Source organism: Zootoca vivipara, chromosome 2 (genome assembly GCF_963506605.1).
Source record: "Zootoca vivipara chromosome 2, rZooViv1.1, whole genome shotgun sequence".
In the NCBI taxonomy this organism is placed as follows: domain Eukaryota; kingdom Metazoa; phylum Chordata; class Lepidosauria; order Squamata; family Lacertidae; genus Zootoca; species Zootoca vivipara.
In genome coordinates this window covers 37,379,322-37,395,343 of record NC_083277.1, presented here as the reverse complement: position 1 = coordinate 37,395,343, position 16,022 = coordinate 37,379,322, and the positions used below count along the sequence as shown (strand labels likewise).

General features: G+C 44.4%; 1 protein-coding gene across 3 annotated transcripts in view; it reads left to right on the top strand.

Moving 5' to 3' along the window:
• The window catches only part of FGD5 (FYVE, RhoGEF and PH domain containing 5), a 141,972-nt gene that overhangs the window by 88,590 nt on the left and 37,360 nt on the right, over positions 1 to 16,022 (top strand). For 2 of the 3 annotated variants that reach the window (XM_035106525.2, XM_035106522.2), the window contains exons 6-8: positions 1,671 to 1,822; positions 4,285 to 4,441; positions 11,907 to 11,994. In XM_035106525.2, the coding sequence (XP_034962416.2) occupies positions 1,671 to 1,822; positions 4,285 to 4,441; positions 11,907 to 11,994 (397 nt within the window). The remainder of the gene's footprint in view (positions 1 to 1,670; positions 1,823 to 4,284; positions 4,442 to 11,906; positions 11,995 to 16,022) is intronic. The other variant, XM_035106523.2, reaches the window with a different exon arrangement.

Below are 16,022 nucleotides of genomic sequence, written 5' to 3'. Positions count from 1 at the left end.
GGCTTTGTCATGCTGGCCACATGACCTGGAAGCTGTACGCCGGCTCCCTCAGCCAATAACGCGAGATGAGCGCCGCAACCCCAGAGTCGGTCACGACTGGACCTAATAGTCAGGGGTCCCTTTACCTTTACCAGAACAAAAGGACACACACAACTTGAATTACATCACAGTCCCATTTGACGTACATTTAAAAATCAACAATGGCAAAACAATTGCTATGGGTTATTGTTGGTGGGCACCATTCTCCCCCATTTGCCTTGTTTTTGCTGCCGGGTTTTGTGGAATGAATGGACCTGCTGATGTGTGACAACACAAGCCCTACTAACAAGGGCTAGCAGTGAGGCAAGATGCTTATTACAAAAAGGACAGATGAACAGTGATTTATGATTTGGTTCCATTGAAATGCCTTGGAGCTATATATTTTCCGATAGACACTGGCCTGCAGGTCTCTGCAGAAACCGAACAATCATCTGTGAGAAGATGACTCAGATCCCTGGGCTCTGAAAGTCTGGGGAGCAAACTGCTGCATGCCTTTCACACTCTTTTCAAATAGCATGCATTCTGCTTTGTGCCTTTCCAGATGTGTTTGCTGGTGGTGTTAACAGTGACACTGTTCACTTCCAAGAGATTCCGTCTCATGCTAGGGACCTTAACAGTGCAATCCTATACATGTTTACTCAGAAGTAAGCCCTAATGACTCCAAAGGGACTTACTTCCAGGTAAGCAGGAATATGATTGCATCTTAAACCCAGCAGTGCTGGCTCTACATCTCTATGATGGGGCGAAGGGGAGTACATAACTATCATAATTTTTAGGGGAGGGTTTTTTTTTTAAGTGCCTTGACTTTTGCATAAGGGCAGACAGAACTGAAATTCCAGTTTTCCACATGGATGTGCAAGGAATTTGTTATCTTGAAAAACAAGACTATAATAAAGTCTGTTTTGAGGAAGGATTTATTTAGCGAAGGCAGATGTTGTAGGGCAAGGAAGCAGTACTGAAGAAAGTATAAAAGGGCGCGTCAATGAGGTGAACAAAGGGTGACCATAATGCATTAGGGTTTGTTTGTTTTTTACAAAGGGGATTAAGGGAAAGATGGAATTGAAATGTAGTTTGGAGCAGAACAGTAGGAAGTCTTTAAATATGAAGACTAGGGATAGAAAATTGATGCATAAAATTAAGGAAACTAATACATAGATTTTGGTAATGTTATTGTGGTGATACAAAAGTAGATAGGTTGTTTTCATGGGAAAAGATTTTCTTTAGCATTGTTAAAAGTGGTTCAAAGCAACAAACAAGGAGACAATCATTGTCCAACTGGTCTAGTTCTCTCATTTGTGACATTTCACATTTCACACAATGCCTCTGTGTCAAGTTTGCACCCTGTTTTAAGGGTATTTCTGAAAGGTTTTCAAGTTGTTGACAAGGGAGCTCTTGAATCCCACAAGAGGACTGTGTGACATCGGAAAATTATGGTTTGGGTCAACCTTAACTTAGCTGAAGAAAAGTGAGGCAACAAGAGGTATGGAAAGCAAACAGTCAGGAAGAGAAATGACCAAGGCAGAGACAAGAAATTTGGCACTGAATGATAGATTTTGAATATGGTAGTCATGAACATGCAAGTAGGATTTGGCAACTGCCTACAGATGATATTCTGAATTGTGCGCACACAGGATTTCTATGAAGCTGTCTTAAAAGTGCTGGGAGATGAGGATAACAATGACCACGAAGAAGCAAAGCTCAAGGAAGGATTGAATGAGATCCCAGAAATCTACAAACTGCACCAAGAAATACTGGAAGAGCTGGAAGAAAAAGTTCTCAATTGGTAAGTGATTTAGCAAGGCCTTTATGCCATCTCAGGATGGCATCCATTTCCTGACATCCTGAAATCTTTAGGAAAACCAAGCACCTATTTCTTTTGAATAGAGGGAGAATCAAAAGTAACCAAATGTGAGACAACTTGCCCCTGTGGGCCTCACCCTGAATGCTAAGAGGCTATCCTTCACCCTGAGGTTTTACATTATATCTGTTGCAAGAACATGGTAGCATTATATGTAATAACTCCAGATGCTATGCAGTCAGGCATTATATATCTGGCTACTGAATGACCTCATTTTCAATAGATTCCAGATATGTTTCCTCTACCATTAAGTTAAAGAACATTTTGCTGGAAGGTTGGGACATACCTGCTGTGACGACCAGTGTCCCACTCTCTCTTACTATCACTGCGGCACAGGAATCCAGAGGGGAAAACACCCACCCTCTTCTCCTGCCGCCTCAAAAATAAACCCCTTTTACTAGTGGGTTTCTTAGTAAGGAGAGCCTTCCAGCTTACGTGGCCTGGTACCTTAGGGAACTCTAGGCTGTCCGATGGAATAACCTCTTGCCTACAGTAAAGGGTCTCCCTCAGTTGGATTCCCCACTGTAAAAGTTTGCCCTTTTCACTCTGGCAACTTCTTGGCGCCTCAGGTTACCCTACAAAGCCTCCCCCCATGTAACCCCAGGACACAAACTGCCACCTCCCTGCCTGAGGTGAGTTTTGCCCTCTCTTGAGCCACCACGGCTGTGAGTCCTGGTACCTCGCTGGACAAATAAGGACGAACCTTTTTGGCAAAACAGAGATGAAGTTTTATTGTTTTAAAAGCATAAGTGTTTCTTTAACGTGTCATGTATTTATTTGCCTTGTTCCAGTTGTACAAAAAAAAAAAACTCAGTCAAACATTTAACTTTAAGTTTTCCTAGCCTCTTCACTTTCTTCATACAAGCCACCACACCCTCCTCCCTCTCCCTCCTAACTGACCAAACCGACACTCCCTCCTTTTAAACCGGGCACAGTCCCGCCCCCATCAGAGTTCTATGTCAGTCAGGCTGGAGGTGGGTTAACTCTTTGCCAGCCGGGTAGGAATAAACATTCCAAAAGTGCTTCAATTTGTCACACCTGCCAAGTTCCTGCCGGAAAAATAAGGGATTGGCAGACCAGAAGTAGTGCTGCCGCCATTTTGGAACTGGACGGAGCATGCTCAGAAGCGACTTTCGATGCTGCTCTGCCCAGTTCCAAAATGGCCGCCACGCCGGAAGTCGCACTGTGGCCATTTTGGAACTGGGCAGAGCAGCATCGAAAGTCGCTTCTGAGCATGCTCTGCCCATTTCCAAAATGGCCGCCACGCCAGAAATCGCTTCTGCGCATGTCCAGAGACTCCAGATATGCGCAGAAGGAGCCTCCCCCGGCTGGTAAGTAAACTGGGGGAAAACAAAAAAACCCAGTTTTTCCAGCTGGGAACGGCTGGAAAAACAGGGGTTTCCCGGGGAATACGGGAGACTTGGCAGCTATGGGTTGGGATCCCGATAACAAGAAAGGAGGTCACAGATAACCTTCTGCAGTATCTGTGTAAGTGAAAGGAGATGGGTAAAAGCCACATGGAGCCTGAATGGATAGGGTGGGATATCAACATTTTAAATATATAGAACCTATTTATTTGCCATTAAGACAAATAATAGCCCACCAACCATATATTGTGCTTGTTGGACGTTTGACAAAATCCTTGTTTTCACAGTCCTGGGCCACCTCCCCAAACAGGAGGTTTGTTGAGGTTCTGCTGAGCCACCAGATGTGTCCAGTGGACTGTCTTCAGATAGGTGTGTTCCATCATGTGTGGACCTGGAGTATTAAAAAGGCCTGTTCTTCACAAAGCAGCTCAGGGCTGATAAATGGGAATGGCTGTGGGCAGCATCCAGTAGAGGTGGGACAGATCCAAACCAAAGACCCCTCTGCTGTTTCCCACAGTGGCTAATATGGCTTCCTTGGGAAGCCATGAATAGGAGATGAGGGTAATAGCACCCTCCTGCTCATGTTACCAAGCAACTGGCAGTTAGAGACATATTGCTTCCAGTGCTGAAGACAGGGTATACAGCCACCATGACTAGTAGCCAATGAGAGCCTTATCCTCCATGAATTTGTCTAATCCCTTTTTTTTAAAAAAAAACCACCCAAGTTGGCAGCCATCCCCACATCTTGTGAATTCCATGTGTGTGTGTTCCTTTTGTCTGCACACTAGTCTTCCAGCATGTTACATCACTGGATAACCCTGGGTTCTAGCATGATGAGGGAGAAAAACGCCTCCCTATCCACTGTCTCCACACCACACATGATCTTCATATGCCTCAGTCTATCATGACCTCTCTTACTTCCCTTTTTCCTAAATGAAAAAGCCCCAAACATCGTAACCTTTCCTTGTTTGTTTGTTTGTTTGTTTGTTTGTTTGTTTGTTTATCCTGATGTGGCTTTAGGGAGGATCACCAGAAAGTGGCTGGGATTTTCCTCTCCAGGGAATCCAGGTTCATTCACCACACGGCTTACATTATGCAGTTTGATAGGAATTTGGCTTTGCTGGATGAAGCCCGCCTTAAAACTTCCCAGCTGGATACTGTCGTCCGGGAATTTGAGGTAAGAGCCCACAGTCCTTTCCTCACACTGCTTTACGACTGTCCTGTAGTTCTCTTTCTCACTCTCTTCTCCTTCCTTCCTTCCTTCCTTCCTTCCTTCCTTCCTTCCTTCCTTCCTTCCTTCCTTCCTTCCTTCCTTCCTTCCTTCCTTCCTTCCTTGTGTGCCCTCCCTTCAGAGCTCAGAAAGGGTCATGGAGGGGGGGTATTTATGATGACTCAGTTCAGGGATAGCTTTGGAGGAGGGTTAAGTCTGGAGAAGCACCTATTCGATCCACATGCACACCTTCAAGTGAGAAGAACTGGGGTTGCTTGTGCACTTAAGTGTGAAACGCAAGGGCTGCTAAAATAAAACAACAACAACAATGAATGTGTGATCATCCATTCTCACATAACTGTGGGCAGCTATGGGAGATGGAAGCAGCAAGAATTCTAGGTCAGGGATTGTCTTGTTACTGTGCACTCCATACCTGACACCAAATGTATGGGGACCATGTAATTCCTTCATCTTCTGTCCTGCAACCTGGCTTTTGCTAACTTGCCAGCAGTCTCAGAGGTTATCTTTCCAGCCGTCACAGGGGAAACCATAGGGCTAGTGCGTTCGTGGCTCAGTGTAGAAGGAATTTAGAATGCCTGAACGGGGCTAATGCAAACTTTGCCCCTCTCTTCTGCTTCCTGGCACAGTGACACTTCTGCTTCTGGTGGTGATGCACACAATGTCAGCCTTAATATATATCCATTTCTCCATTTGTAAAAGGTAGGGGAGGAGAGGTAGTAATATTTACTTATCTGACAGAAAAGGTTACGAGGATAAATTGGCTGCTGTATTTTAATGTGGCTTGGGCTGCCAGGCCCTTGAGATATGGATTATGTCTCCCTCTGCAGCACATCTGAAATATTAATAATGATAATTCATTAAAATGACCGTTTGTCAACATTTGCCCATGGATATTTCACTGTCTGAACTCTTGAGGCCAAAAATATAAAAATGAAGTCTAAAAATGGAGTTCGATCGGAAAGGCATACTTCTAATTGCAATAATTGTTTTTGGGGGCTTATCTCAAACTTGGTTATCATGTGGGCTCTACTTCCTTGTTGCCCAAGTGTTCGATATACTAGAGTCAAAAACTGCTTGTCTCAAAGGCAATGACTTTGGACCCAATAAAAATGAATGGTTCGTGATAGTATTCTCACCAGCAGGGATATATTCACAAAATGCATCTCTGTGTGTTTGATATTCAGAGCATATTCATACCACAGACTTTATCTGGTTTAATACTTACTCTCTTTCCCCAGAGAACCTTGGAAGCTGTAATTTTGTGAGGGGGCTAGCAGTGTCTAAGGGTAAAGTGGAAGAAACTGAGAACTCTCCGTTAGAATAAAGACAGGAAGGAGGTTTAGATGTGCTAACAGCACATGGCTTAGCTCTGCTCCCCCAGGGGCCATAGCTGCCAAGTTTTCCCTTTTCTCACGAGGAAGCCTATTCAGCATAAGGGAATTTCCCTTAAAAAAAGGGGTTACTTGGCAGCTATGCCAGGGGCTGAATATTCATTGACTGTGAGAAGACTATGGGATTCTACACTTACAACAACATATGGGGTTGGTTCATCTGAAAGCCTTCTAGACATAGATTCTTATTTGAAAACGCATTTTCTAGGGTCATATTTGCAGGGCAGACAATACTGTATGTGTTCCAAACACTTCCATCCTACCAAGTCTGTAACAGAGAATTGTCAGTCCGTTCACCAGCAGTGGGGAACGTCTGACCCATGGGCCTCATTGGGGCTGCCAGGCCTCCCCATTTGGCCTAGGACATGGTTTGGCCCACCATGTCCATCATCTAGTGTCATATGATGCCATTTTCAATTTGAGGAATCAATCTTCCTTTACAGCTGTGGCTGCATTCAAGGGAGACTTGCAAAGGACTCATCGGGAGCATATATAGAGTTCTTCCCAGAAGTTTAAATCACCTGATGTGATTTAAATCATATGACATTAGCTGACTGACAGGTGCATGGCTCTCTGTCTCTGCCCTTCACTAACTAAAATTCAAAGGATTTTTTGGTGGAAACCATAACGGTTAGAAGGGTATAAATTTATACAGGTATAAAGCCTGTATAAATGTGTAGTGTAGATACCAGGTGCAAATTATGACCCTGAATAGGGGCCAAATTCAGGGAGCTGCTCTCCTTTAGTAGTAGGGTCTTGGTTTTTGTTCTTCCTTTTCTTGTCACCAGCAAAAAGTAACACATTTCCTTCAGCAACCAATCCACTGCCATTTTCTGACCTCAGAATACCCTAGATACAGCAGCATTCTGGGGCACTGTGGGAGGAAAATGGCTGCTACCACAAAAAGATAGCAGCAGCCATACTTTTTTTAAAAAAGCAGCCATTTTCCTCCCTACTACCACCCATAGCTGCCAAGTTTCCCCTTTTCTCGCGAGGAAGCCTATTCAGCATAAGGGAAAATCCCTTAAAATAAGGGATAACTTGGCAGCTATGCTACCACCATGTCCCGGAAGAATGTTGTGTTTGGGGCATGCTGAGATCCAGAAAACTAGTGTGGGGGCTTCCTCTTTTTTTATATAAAAAAAAGTTCAATTTTTAATGTCCCCATAGGCAGCAATGGAAAAATAGGAAAAATGTAAAATTAAAAAAGGAAGATTTAACTGTTTCTGGGATCACCCCCCCCCATTTTCACCACATAAATTTGTGGGGGTGGGAGGGATTTGATCTTAGCCCCAGTAATACACTCTCAGATTCTTCCTTGCCTAATTCTGATATGAATGCCTAAACTGTCCTCCCAGTTCACCAATTCAGAGCTAAATTAGTGCCTGACCCTATATCCAGAAAGGTCCCGACTCTCTCTGAGTTTATGCTTGGCAGTTGAATGTGCTCTATTCCCTTGGGATTAATGCGGAGTCTTGCCTTAATCCTGCTCTTCTTGTGTGGCACATAAATCAGTACAGCTCTTCTGAAGATGCCTTTGGTGTGTTTCAGATCAATGGTTCTTACTCTGCCCTTTCCCCATCTCCCTCGCAATGCCCCAGGAAGCAGGGTCAGAATGTATTTCACAGGAACGTCACAGACCCTACTATTAAGTAAGGGATAAAAGTTGCCGTGTTAATGCTTTTATCTCAGCTTGGTGTGTTACCCCTCAGTTCCGCTACAATTGGAGTTAATGGGATTTTTATTGGAGTCGTAAATCTGAACTCAGAAGCTTCCTGTGGGTTTGGGTTTCCCTTCGCGTTTTTGTATCCTTGATCTTCTCCCCACTCACAACAGTATCCAAATAGGAATAACACTCAGTAACTTCATTTAAAGGGATGGTGCTGGAAGAAAGGCAAATCTCTCCTGTACAGTCGTACCTCGGGTTACAAACACCTCAGGTTACAAACACTTCAGGTTACAGACTCTGCTAACCCGGAAGTAGTACCTCGGGTTAACAACTTTACCTCAGGATGAGAATAGAAATCGCGCGGCAGCGGGAGGCCCCATTAGCTAAAGTGGTACTTCAGGTTTAGAATGGTTTCAGGTTAAGAATGGACCTCCGGAATGAATTAAGTTTGTAACCAGAGGTACCACTGTATCACTTTTGAAACTGATCCTGATCCTGTTCAGATATTTGTGTGTGTGCAAAGTTGGAAATATTTGAATATGGGGATGCCAAAGGCTTGGTCAGTAAAAAAAGGTTGTCTGCTGCATCTTTAGTAATTAGGTAATTATGGCAGGTTTTGGGGGGGACTTGGTGTTGCTCACGCATGGAGGTTTTGCACAGCGTCCACACCATCATCAAAATGACACCCCCTTTCCCCCTTTTTTTCTCCGTATTTGCCATTTCCACTGAAAATTTGATGGGGGATGCGAATCTTGCAAATCTGGATGAAATGAGGTGGAGAAAAATATGGAGTGGCATTTTGATGAGGACAGCATTATGTGGATGCTGAGAAGATCCTCCATGCATGAACAGCACCGAGTGGACAATAGACAGCTGTGTTGAAGTGGCTATCACTGCATGGTGATGGTGAGGATCAGAAACTGAACAGACGCCGCTTCCCCTTTCACCGCAAATCCATGACAAGAAAAGCCGCAGCAGCAGGTGGATATCTCAGGGAAGAACTGCAGCTCAGTAGTGGAGCATCTGCTATGCGTGCAGAATGTCCCAGCTTCAATCCCCAGCATCTCCAGGTAGGACTGAGACAAAGTCCTGCCTGAGGTTCTGGCGAGCCACTGCCATTTACTATAGACAATGCTGAGTTTAATAATAATAATAATTTTGTTGTTGTTTAGTCGTTTAGTCGTGTCTGACTCTTCGTGACCCCATGGACCATAGCACACCAGGCACTCCTGTCTTGCACTGCCTCCTGCAGTTTGGTCAAACTCATGTTCGTAGCTTCGAGAACACTGTCCAACCATCTCATCCTCTGTTGTCCCCTTCTCCTAGTGCCCCCAATCTTTCCCAACATCAGGGTCTTTTTCCAAGGATTCTTCTCTTCTCATGAGGTGGCCAAAGTATTGGAGCCTCAGCAATAATTTATTGCTTATACCACACCCATCTGGCTGGGTTTCCCCAGCCACTCTGGGCGGCTTCCAACAGGAGATTAGAAATACATTAAAAAAACCTTTCCTAAACAGGGCTGCCTTCAGATGTCTTTCAAAAGTAAGATAGTTGCATATTTCCTTGACATCTGATGGGAGGGCGTTCCACAGGGCGGGCGCCACTACCGAGAAGGCCCTCTGCCTGGTTCCCTGTAACTTTGCTTCTCGCAGTGAGGGAACTGCCAGAAGGCCCTCAGCACTGGACCTCAGTGTCTGGGCAGAACGATGGGGGTGGAGACGCTCCTTCAGATGAATCAATGGTCTCATTTCAGTATAAGGCAGCTTCTGGATGTTCCTAAGTTCCACTTGTTAGAAAAGGAGCTAGCAACTCTAATGCAAACTCCCTGGGTTTCTCCTTTGTTTCCTTTGTTGAAGCTGCTATGGAAACTTAGGTGGAAAGTAGCAAACGGATGAGACAGTAAGTTGTGGCAACGTCGTCCCATCAGAGACATGGCTATTCATTTTTAATGGCTCCAGGGCCGGCCAAGGCAGCCTGGATTGTCGCAACCTGTTTCATAGTTCATCCGTGCCAGGTGACCCTTGTTAACTTTTGGCTGAAGTTTGTTCTTGGATTTGGAAAAAGGAGGGAGGCGTCGTTGCAGTAACAAGATGCTTATTTCTACGTTACTTGTTTGTTTCCCTATCAAGATATTTCCATTCCGTTTTCAAGGCTTGAGACTTTACAAAGCAACCCACAACATAGCGAGACAAGTACAATTAAAGAACATTGAGGATCCAAAAACACACAAACTCAGCCTTAAGATAACAAACAGATGGCCAAAATTAAATGTAGAAAAACAATCCAGAGAGCCAGAACAAACATCTAATAATTTAAGCAGCGGCAAGGATCAAAGGCTTGTTGAAAAACTATTCAACCACTGGTGGAACCTAAGTACACAGAGAGAGAGCTAATCCAAGCTCTTGGAGCAGTGAGTGCTTCCCTTGCAGAAAAAGCCCTCTCATATATTACCATGAGTGATAGATGCATGTGTTACATCAGTGATTGGGCAGCTGTAACAGGCTGCTGGAAACTTCAGTCGGTGCGGAATCATGTGACCCCATTATGGTACCTGCTGCACCGTGATCAACTCCCGCCCGGAAACCAATGTCCCCACTGTGGAAGGACATGTGGATCCAGAATTGGCCTCCACAGTCACTTACGGACTCATTGTTAAAACCGTGTTTATGGAAGACAATCTTACTTGGCTACGAGTGATCGCCAAAGAGAAAGAGACCTGCTGCACTAACTGTTGGTTCAGCTCCAAGTGCAATTCAAGTTGCTGGTTGTTAGCTTCATAGCCATGGATTTCTTGGGACCAAGCTACTTGTGGAACCATCTCCTCCTATATGAATCTGCCCATATGTAGAGCTCTTGAGCATGTCGCTGCCTTCCGAGATATTATTTTATTGTTTGTCTACAAAAAATGTTTTCAAAATAGTTTACAAAGAAAGAAGATAAGTTACATTAGAAAAAATAGGAGCAGATTCCCCCCCCCCCGAGACAATAAGATAATCAAAATACGGCACTCGACATCAGTTTTGAGTCTCTGCTAGTGATAACTTACACAACTCCCCTCACCTTGACTCAGCTCTGTGACAAAATACTTTCTGCTATTTGAACCATGCTATGGCAAGCCTGGACACAGGTGGCGCTGTGGGTTAAACCACAGAGCCTAGGACTTGCTGATCAGAAGGTCGGCGGTTCGAATCCCTGAGACGGGGATTCCCATTGCTCGGTTCCAGCTCCTGCCAACCTAGCAGTTCAAAAGCACGTCAAAGTGCAAGTAGATAAATACGTACCGCTCCAAGTGGGAAGGTAAACGGCGTTTCTGTGTGCTGCTCTGGTTCGCCAGAAGCGGCTTTGTCATGCTGACCACATGACCTGGAAGCTGCACGGCGGCTCCCTCAGCCAATAATGCGAGATGAACACCGCAACCCCAGAGTCTGTCACGACTGGACCTAATGGTCAGGGGTCCCTTTACCTTTACCTTTATGGCAAGCCTAGTCCCCCCCCCCCAAAGACTGTGTATACTTTTCCATGCTGTTGGTTATATTCAGAGCTGCTGTTTGGGGGAAATGAAACAATTTTCATTTGCTACTACATCTTAAAACTTCTGCCAGAAATTCTGTATTAAAAGGAAAAGAGCGGACCTGCTTCCTGCTCTGTGTTTACCTCGGTAATCCCTGCCTGCTTTTCCAAAGGAAAGTGGTCCTTTCACTTTTTAATACCATTCGTGAGCATGTCATAATAGAGAAGAACAGTGTTGAGGTCAATGGGCCACATCTCGCCAGATGTGTCAAATAGTCATGAAGGCACATCTATTTTCTCTGCTAGCCCTATGATTAGCTACTGAGCTCATGTCAGGCCCCCACAGTATACTCATGACCTTTTAGCCCAAGTGAAGAGACACTTGCCCTGTGGATTGCGCACAGCACTAATGTCAACTTCTTCTGGGAAACTTCTTGGATTTCATATTAGCCTTGAGATACTCATGCATTATAAATATCAAGCTGCTTGTGGCAGGAACCCTCCAGCTGGCTCCAGTCAACCAGCTTTAGCCACAAAAATATACAAGGGTCACTTGAAATCTGCAGTCGCATGGAGTCTGAATTCTGAAGTCTGTTTTGACTATCAACCAAAATATAAATAATCATTATTAAAATGTAATATTGGGTTTTAGTTTCATTTTGAAATATTGTGGGAAAATTGTCAGCTCCTGGAGACTACCTGGGCACATCTTTGCTCTGACAGCGCTTTAAATGTCTCTCTTGCCAGTCGTGTGAACCTGGATGGATGGCTGATTATTTTCTGATTGTGGATGTCTGAGCTCTGACCTTCACCCTTCTTATTTTCCTTCTCTTGAGGACAGCAGTTTCGTGGTGGCAGTCCCTTGAATGTGAAACATCAGCTCTTGAAAGTGGTGCAGCGCATATTCCAGTACCATGTGCTCCTCACAGGTAAGCAAGATATAAAACATGCCACTCCCATGATAGGAGGGTCCTCTGTTTGCTGGGTTCTTAGCTTATAGTCATCCTCAGGCGTTATCACCCTTGAAAGTCAACCTAGAGCTTATCCGCATGTCCTCTTGTCCCACTGTCTTCCTCCAGGAGGAACCGCTTTTTAGCGCTCAGTCGGTGCAAATAACAATTTGGGTTTTCCACAAAGCATTGACAGAGCAATAATCAATCTGAAGAGGCAGAAGCAGAATGAATTAGAGCAAGAATCCCATACACTCTGAGAGAATCCCAGTAACTCTTGTGACTCATAACACACTTGACTTAAACATTTCAACCTTTTGTTTTCCATTGTCAATGTTATCGTGGATTTCTCTCAGTGACAGCAACGCCACTGAAAAACGGAGGGGAGAGTCTGTAGCTCTGTGGCAGAGAACATACCTTCCAATACGTAAGATTATTGTCTTCTCCACTTTAAAAGGTTGCAGGAGTGTGAGGAAAGTCATGCATCTGAGATGTTGTAGAGTTTATGCCAATCAGAAAATACTGTATTAAACTCTATAGTCCTTCCTTCTCAGACAAGTCTAGGGGCAGCCAACATGCATTGGAAGGAAACAGAGTGCGGTAGCTGATCTCATCCCCAATGGACTCTGACAACAGACCTTGTGCACATGGGCTAGGCTCATGATCAGAAGCCACTTGCTTATACACAGGATCTGTTCCCAAAGTCTACTGAACACATGTATGTCAGGAACAAGGCCTGATCCTATGCTCCCGCTCCTCCCCATGAATGTTTAGCATCCCTTGTTTTGTGTCAAGCTGTATTTGTAATCCCAATGTTTCTGCCTGCCAAATGTCACCTTCATTATCACTGCTGGAAGCCTGGAAGCCATCAGGAGAGCAAAGAAGAATAGAAAAGTGAAAAGCCTGGCAGGCTGGGTTGAAAGCAACCTCATCCCAAAGCAAAGGACCAGCAAGATGACATAACATGCCAGATGAGTCCACAGGAATTCCAGCCATGGAGCTTTTCAGGCATAAAGATGGGCAAGCAACCGGGGTGGTGGGGGTGGCCCATGTCTTTTGGTAGAGAGTGACCTGCGATGAAGTTTTCAGGGGGCAGGCAATGGGAAGAAATCCCACCCATATTCAGCAAGTGGTAAAAAAAACTTCAGAACATATTAGAAAGAACTGAAATCAATGGACTAGAACAAAGGGAACTTCCCGAAGAGAACTTCACAGCACTGATTAGAAGTACTTTCATCTTGGTCCAAGTACATTGATCATAAGTCCAAAGAAATGCCGTCTTCCCAGTGGTTCCTGTTTTTTCTTCTTTCAAGAACAGCAGCACAAGTGACTACCAGATGCCAATAAGTGATTTTGCTGGGTGATTTGGTTTCCTCCACAGATGCTAAGCAAGGGGACGTTAGTTCACTACAACTATCTTAATAGGTCCATGCATCTGTTTAGCACATTAAACTTAACATTTGTTTGCTGTAAAATTATGTTGTAAAATGGCCAGAGTGGCTGGGGAAACCCAGTCAGATGGGCGGGGTATAAATAATAAAATTAGGAGTAGGAGTAGTAGTGAGATGAGTTTGGTGTATTCACATATTGCAGGAGTGGTTAAACTGTGGCCCTGCAAAGGTTGCTGGACCAGAACTCTCATCATTCTAGGTCAGTGCCTGTACTGGCTAGGGCTGATGGGAAAGAGAGTCCAACTATATCTGGAGAGCCACTGGCTAGCCACCGCTGGCATATAGCATGCCAGTAAACAGCTTGCCTGCTGTATAACAAGCCCTGTGAATGTCACACTCCCATTTGCTACCAGATATTATAATATGTTTTCCCGATCTGAGCATCAGTACAGCTTACGTGGACAGGTCTGACACTGGGTGTTAACAAGGTTTTCCTCTGTCTGCACTGATCTAAAAAAAAGGGATCATTCTTTAGGGACTAGTTCAATGTTATGTTGCCCTGTCCAACTTTAAGTCAACAAAAATGAGAAATTTTCTGTCAATTTCATTTGCTAGGAAAAGGGAGGGGAAAGTTTTTCAGGTAGCAAGAAACACAGATACTCTGGAGTGCATGTGCTCTGTAAGTGGGAAGACCTTTACTGTTAGTTGGTTGATCCCTGGTCAACTTTCCGGAGAACATAACAATGACCTCAAATGACCTCAAAAATCATTGACTTAGAACCACTCGTGGAACTGTACTGCTGGAGGGAGAGGTGGCTAATATTTGCTGCTTGCTCCTTTCCCCTGTAGCTCTCTCTGCTCTCTGAAAAGCTGCTCAAGTGGGCTTTGAAATCCTAAAGTTTAGGAGATTTTATGCGGACTGCAGGGAAAAGGAGACAAAAAATTGCCTCCCCTCCTCCTTCTGGTGGGAACCTCAGCTTGATTGCAGTTCCTTCTGTGACTCTGGATCCAACCTGTTGCCCTTGCTCCTGTCAAGCAAATGTCTTGAACTCTGCAGTTGTTTGGGTCCACACCTCCTTCATCTGTACAAGCTGCTATTCATGCTTATGCCCCATTTACTTTAAGTATGTGTAACTGGCTAGTGGCTTGCAGCCACATTCTCTTGCCTTAATTCTCTTTTTCCAAGTAGGGAGATGAATGTTTGTTTGCTGAAAAGGGCTCAGAGGAACCCCTTTCCCCCACTTAAAGGACCGTTGCATCTCCTCCTGACAGGGGCCTATCATTCCAGCCTTGTTGCTCTCATTTGTATTACCAAACAAGAGTAATAAAATTCATTGCAGGATACACTTAGGAGGACCAGCCAAAGCACTACAGCTGCAGTGCTTCTGCCTTCCCATACACATTTGGGGAAAATTACCGTAGACCACAATGATTCATCCAGCAGGGATAAGCAATGCCTCAAGTCCCCAGTGACAGCTTTTGCGTATAGCCTACACAGATATTGCAAAGTGGTGATTGCAACAGCTCTTCCCCTAGTCCAGGGAGATCCAGAAATAACAGATTCCCTCATCTTCTTGTATAAACCTCTATCAGTAACGCAACTTGTATTCATTAATTCAGCGCAGTTGTAATCTGAATCAAGTCGCATACAGTCAAGGATTAAATATTGCTTTACTGGGTTAAACATAATTTCACAATTTGGAATAAGTTTGTGTTTATCTCTTTTTTAATCCCTCATAGGAGTATCCACTCTAACTAAACTAGAATATAATTAATCTGGGGGGGGGAGCATCGGGGGGGGGGATTGTTCCATTATCTTAGGCAGTTTGGAATTTTGCCATTAAAAATCCCATTCTTTTGACTCTTACCCTAGTACTGTACTGGCATCTTCTTGAATGAACTGAAACTTTTAAAACTTCTTATGTATAGGAAAATGATGCATGTCCTCATGCATCCTTGAGAGTTGTGATGGGTGTGTGTTTACGTGTGTGTGTGGCTGTAATTGCCTTTTTGCTTAGTTTTTTATGGGATGGTCATTGTCTTTTTGCTTAGTTTTTTATGGTATCTATCTTATCTTATCTCTTATCTATTCTGCTTCTCCACTACTTAAAAGAGCATCTCCTCCCTTGTGATCCTGTCCATCCACTTAAATCAACTGAAGAACCCTTTTTTTGTATTTCCTGCTGCTTTCTGAAGTGCAATGGGGCCATCTTTATTATGGGACATAGGATGCAGAACTTCTCTGCCTAGGGAAATCTGCCAGGCCCCCTCTTTGATAGCATTTTGCCTGGGAACAGAAAACTGAGGTCTACAAGTGGTTGAACTATGGAATAGGAGGCTGTTAGATGGCTTTCAGAGAGGATTGGAGGAAATCATGGAGAAGGCTGCCAGTGGTTACTAGCTATGAAGGCTATGTTGCGCCTCTACAACTTCTGAAGACTAGTTACTGGAAACAACAGAAGGGGAGAGCACTCATATGCTTGGATCCTGCTTGAGGTTTCCCACGGGCATCTTGGTGGCTACTGTGAGAACAGGTTGCTGGATTGGATGGGCCATTGGCCTAATCCAGCCGGCTCTTCTTATGTTCACAGAACATTCCTAAACTGCAAACCTGAT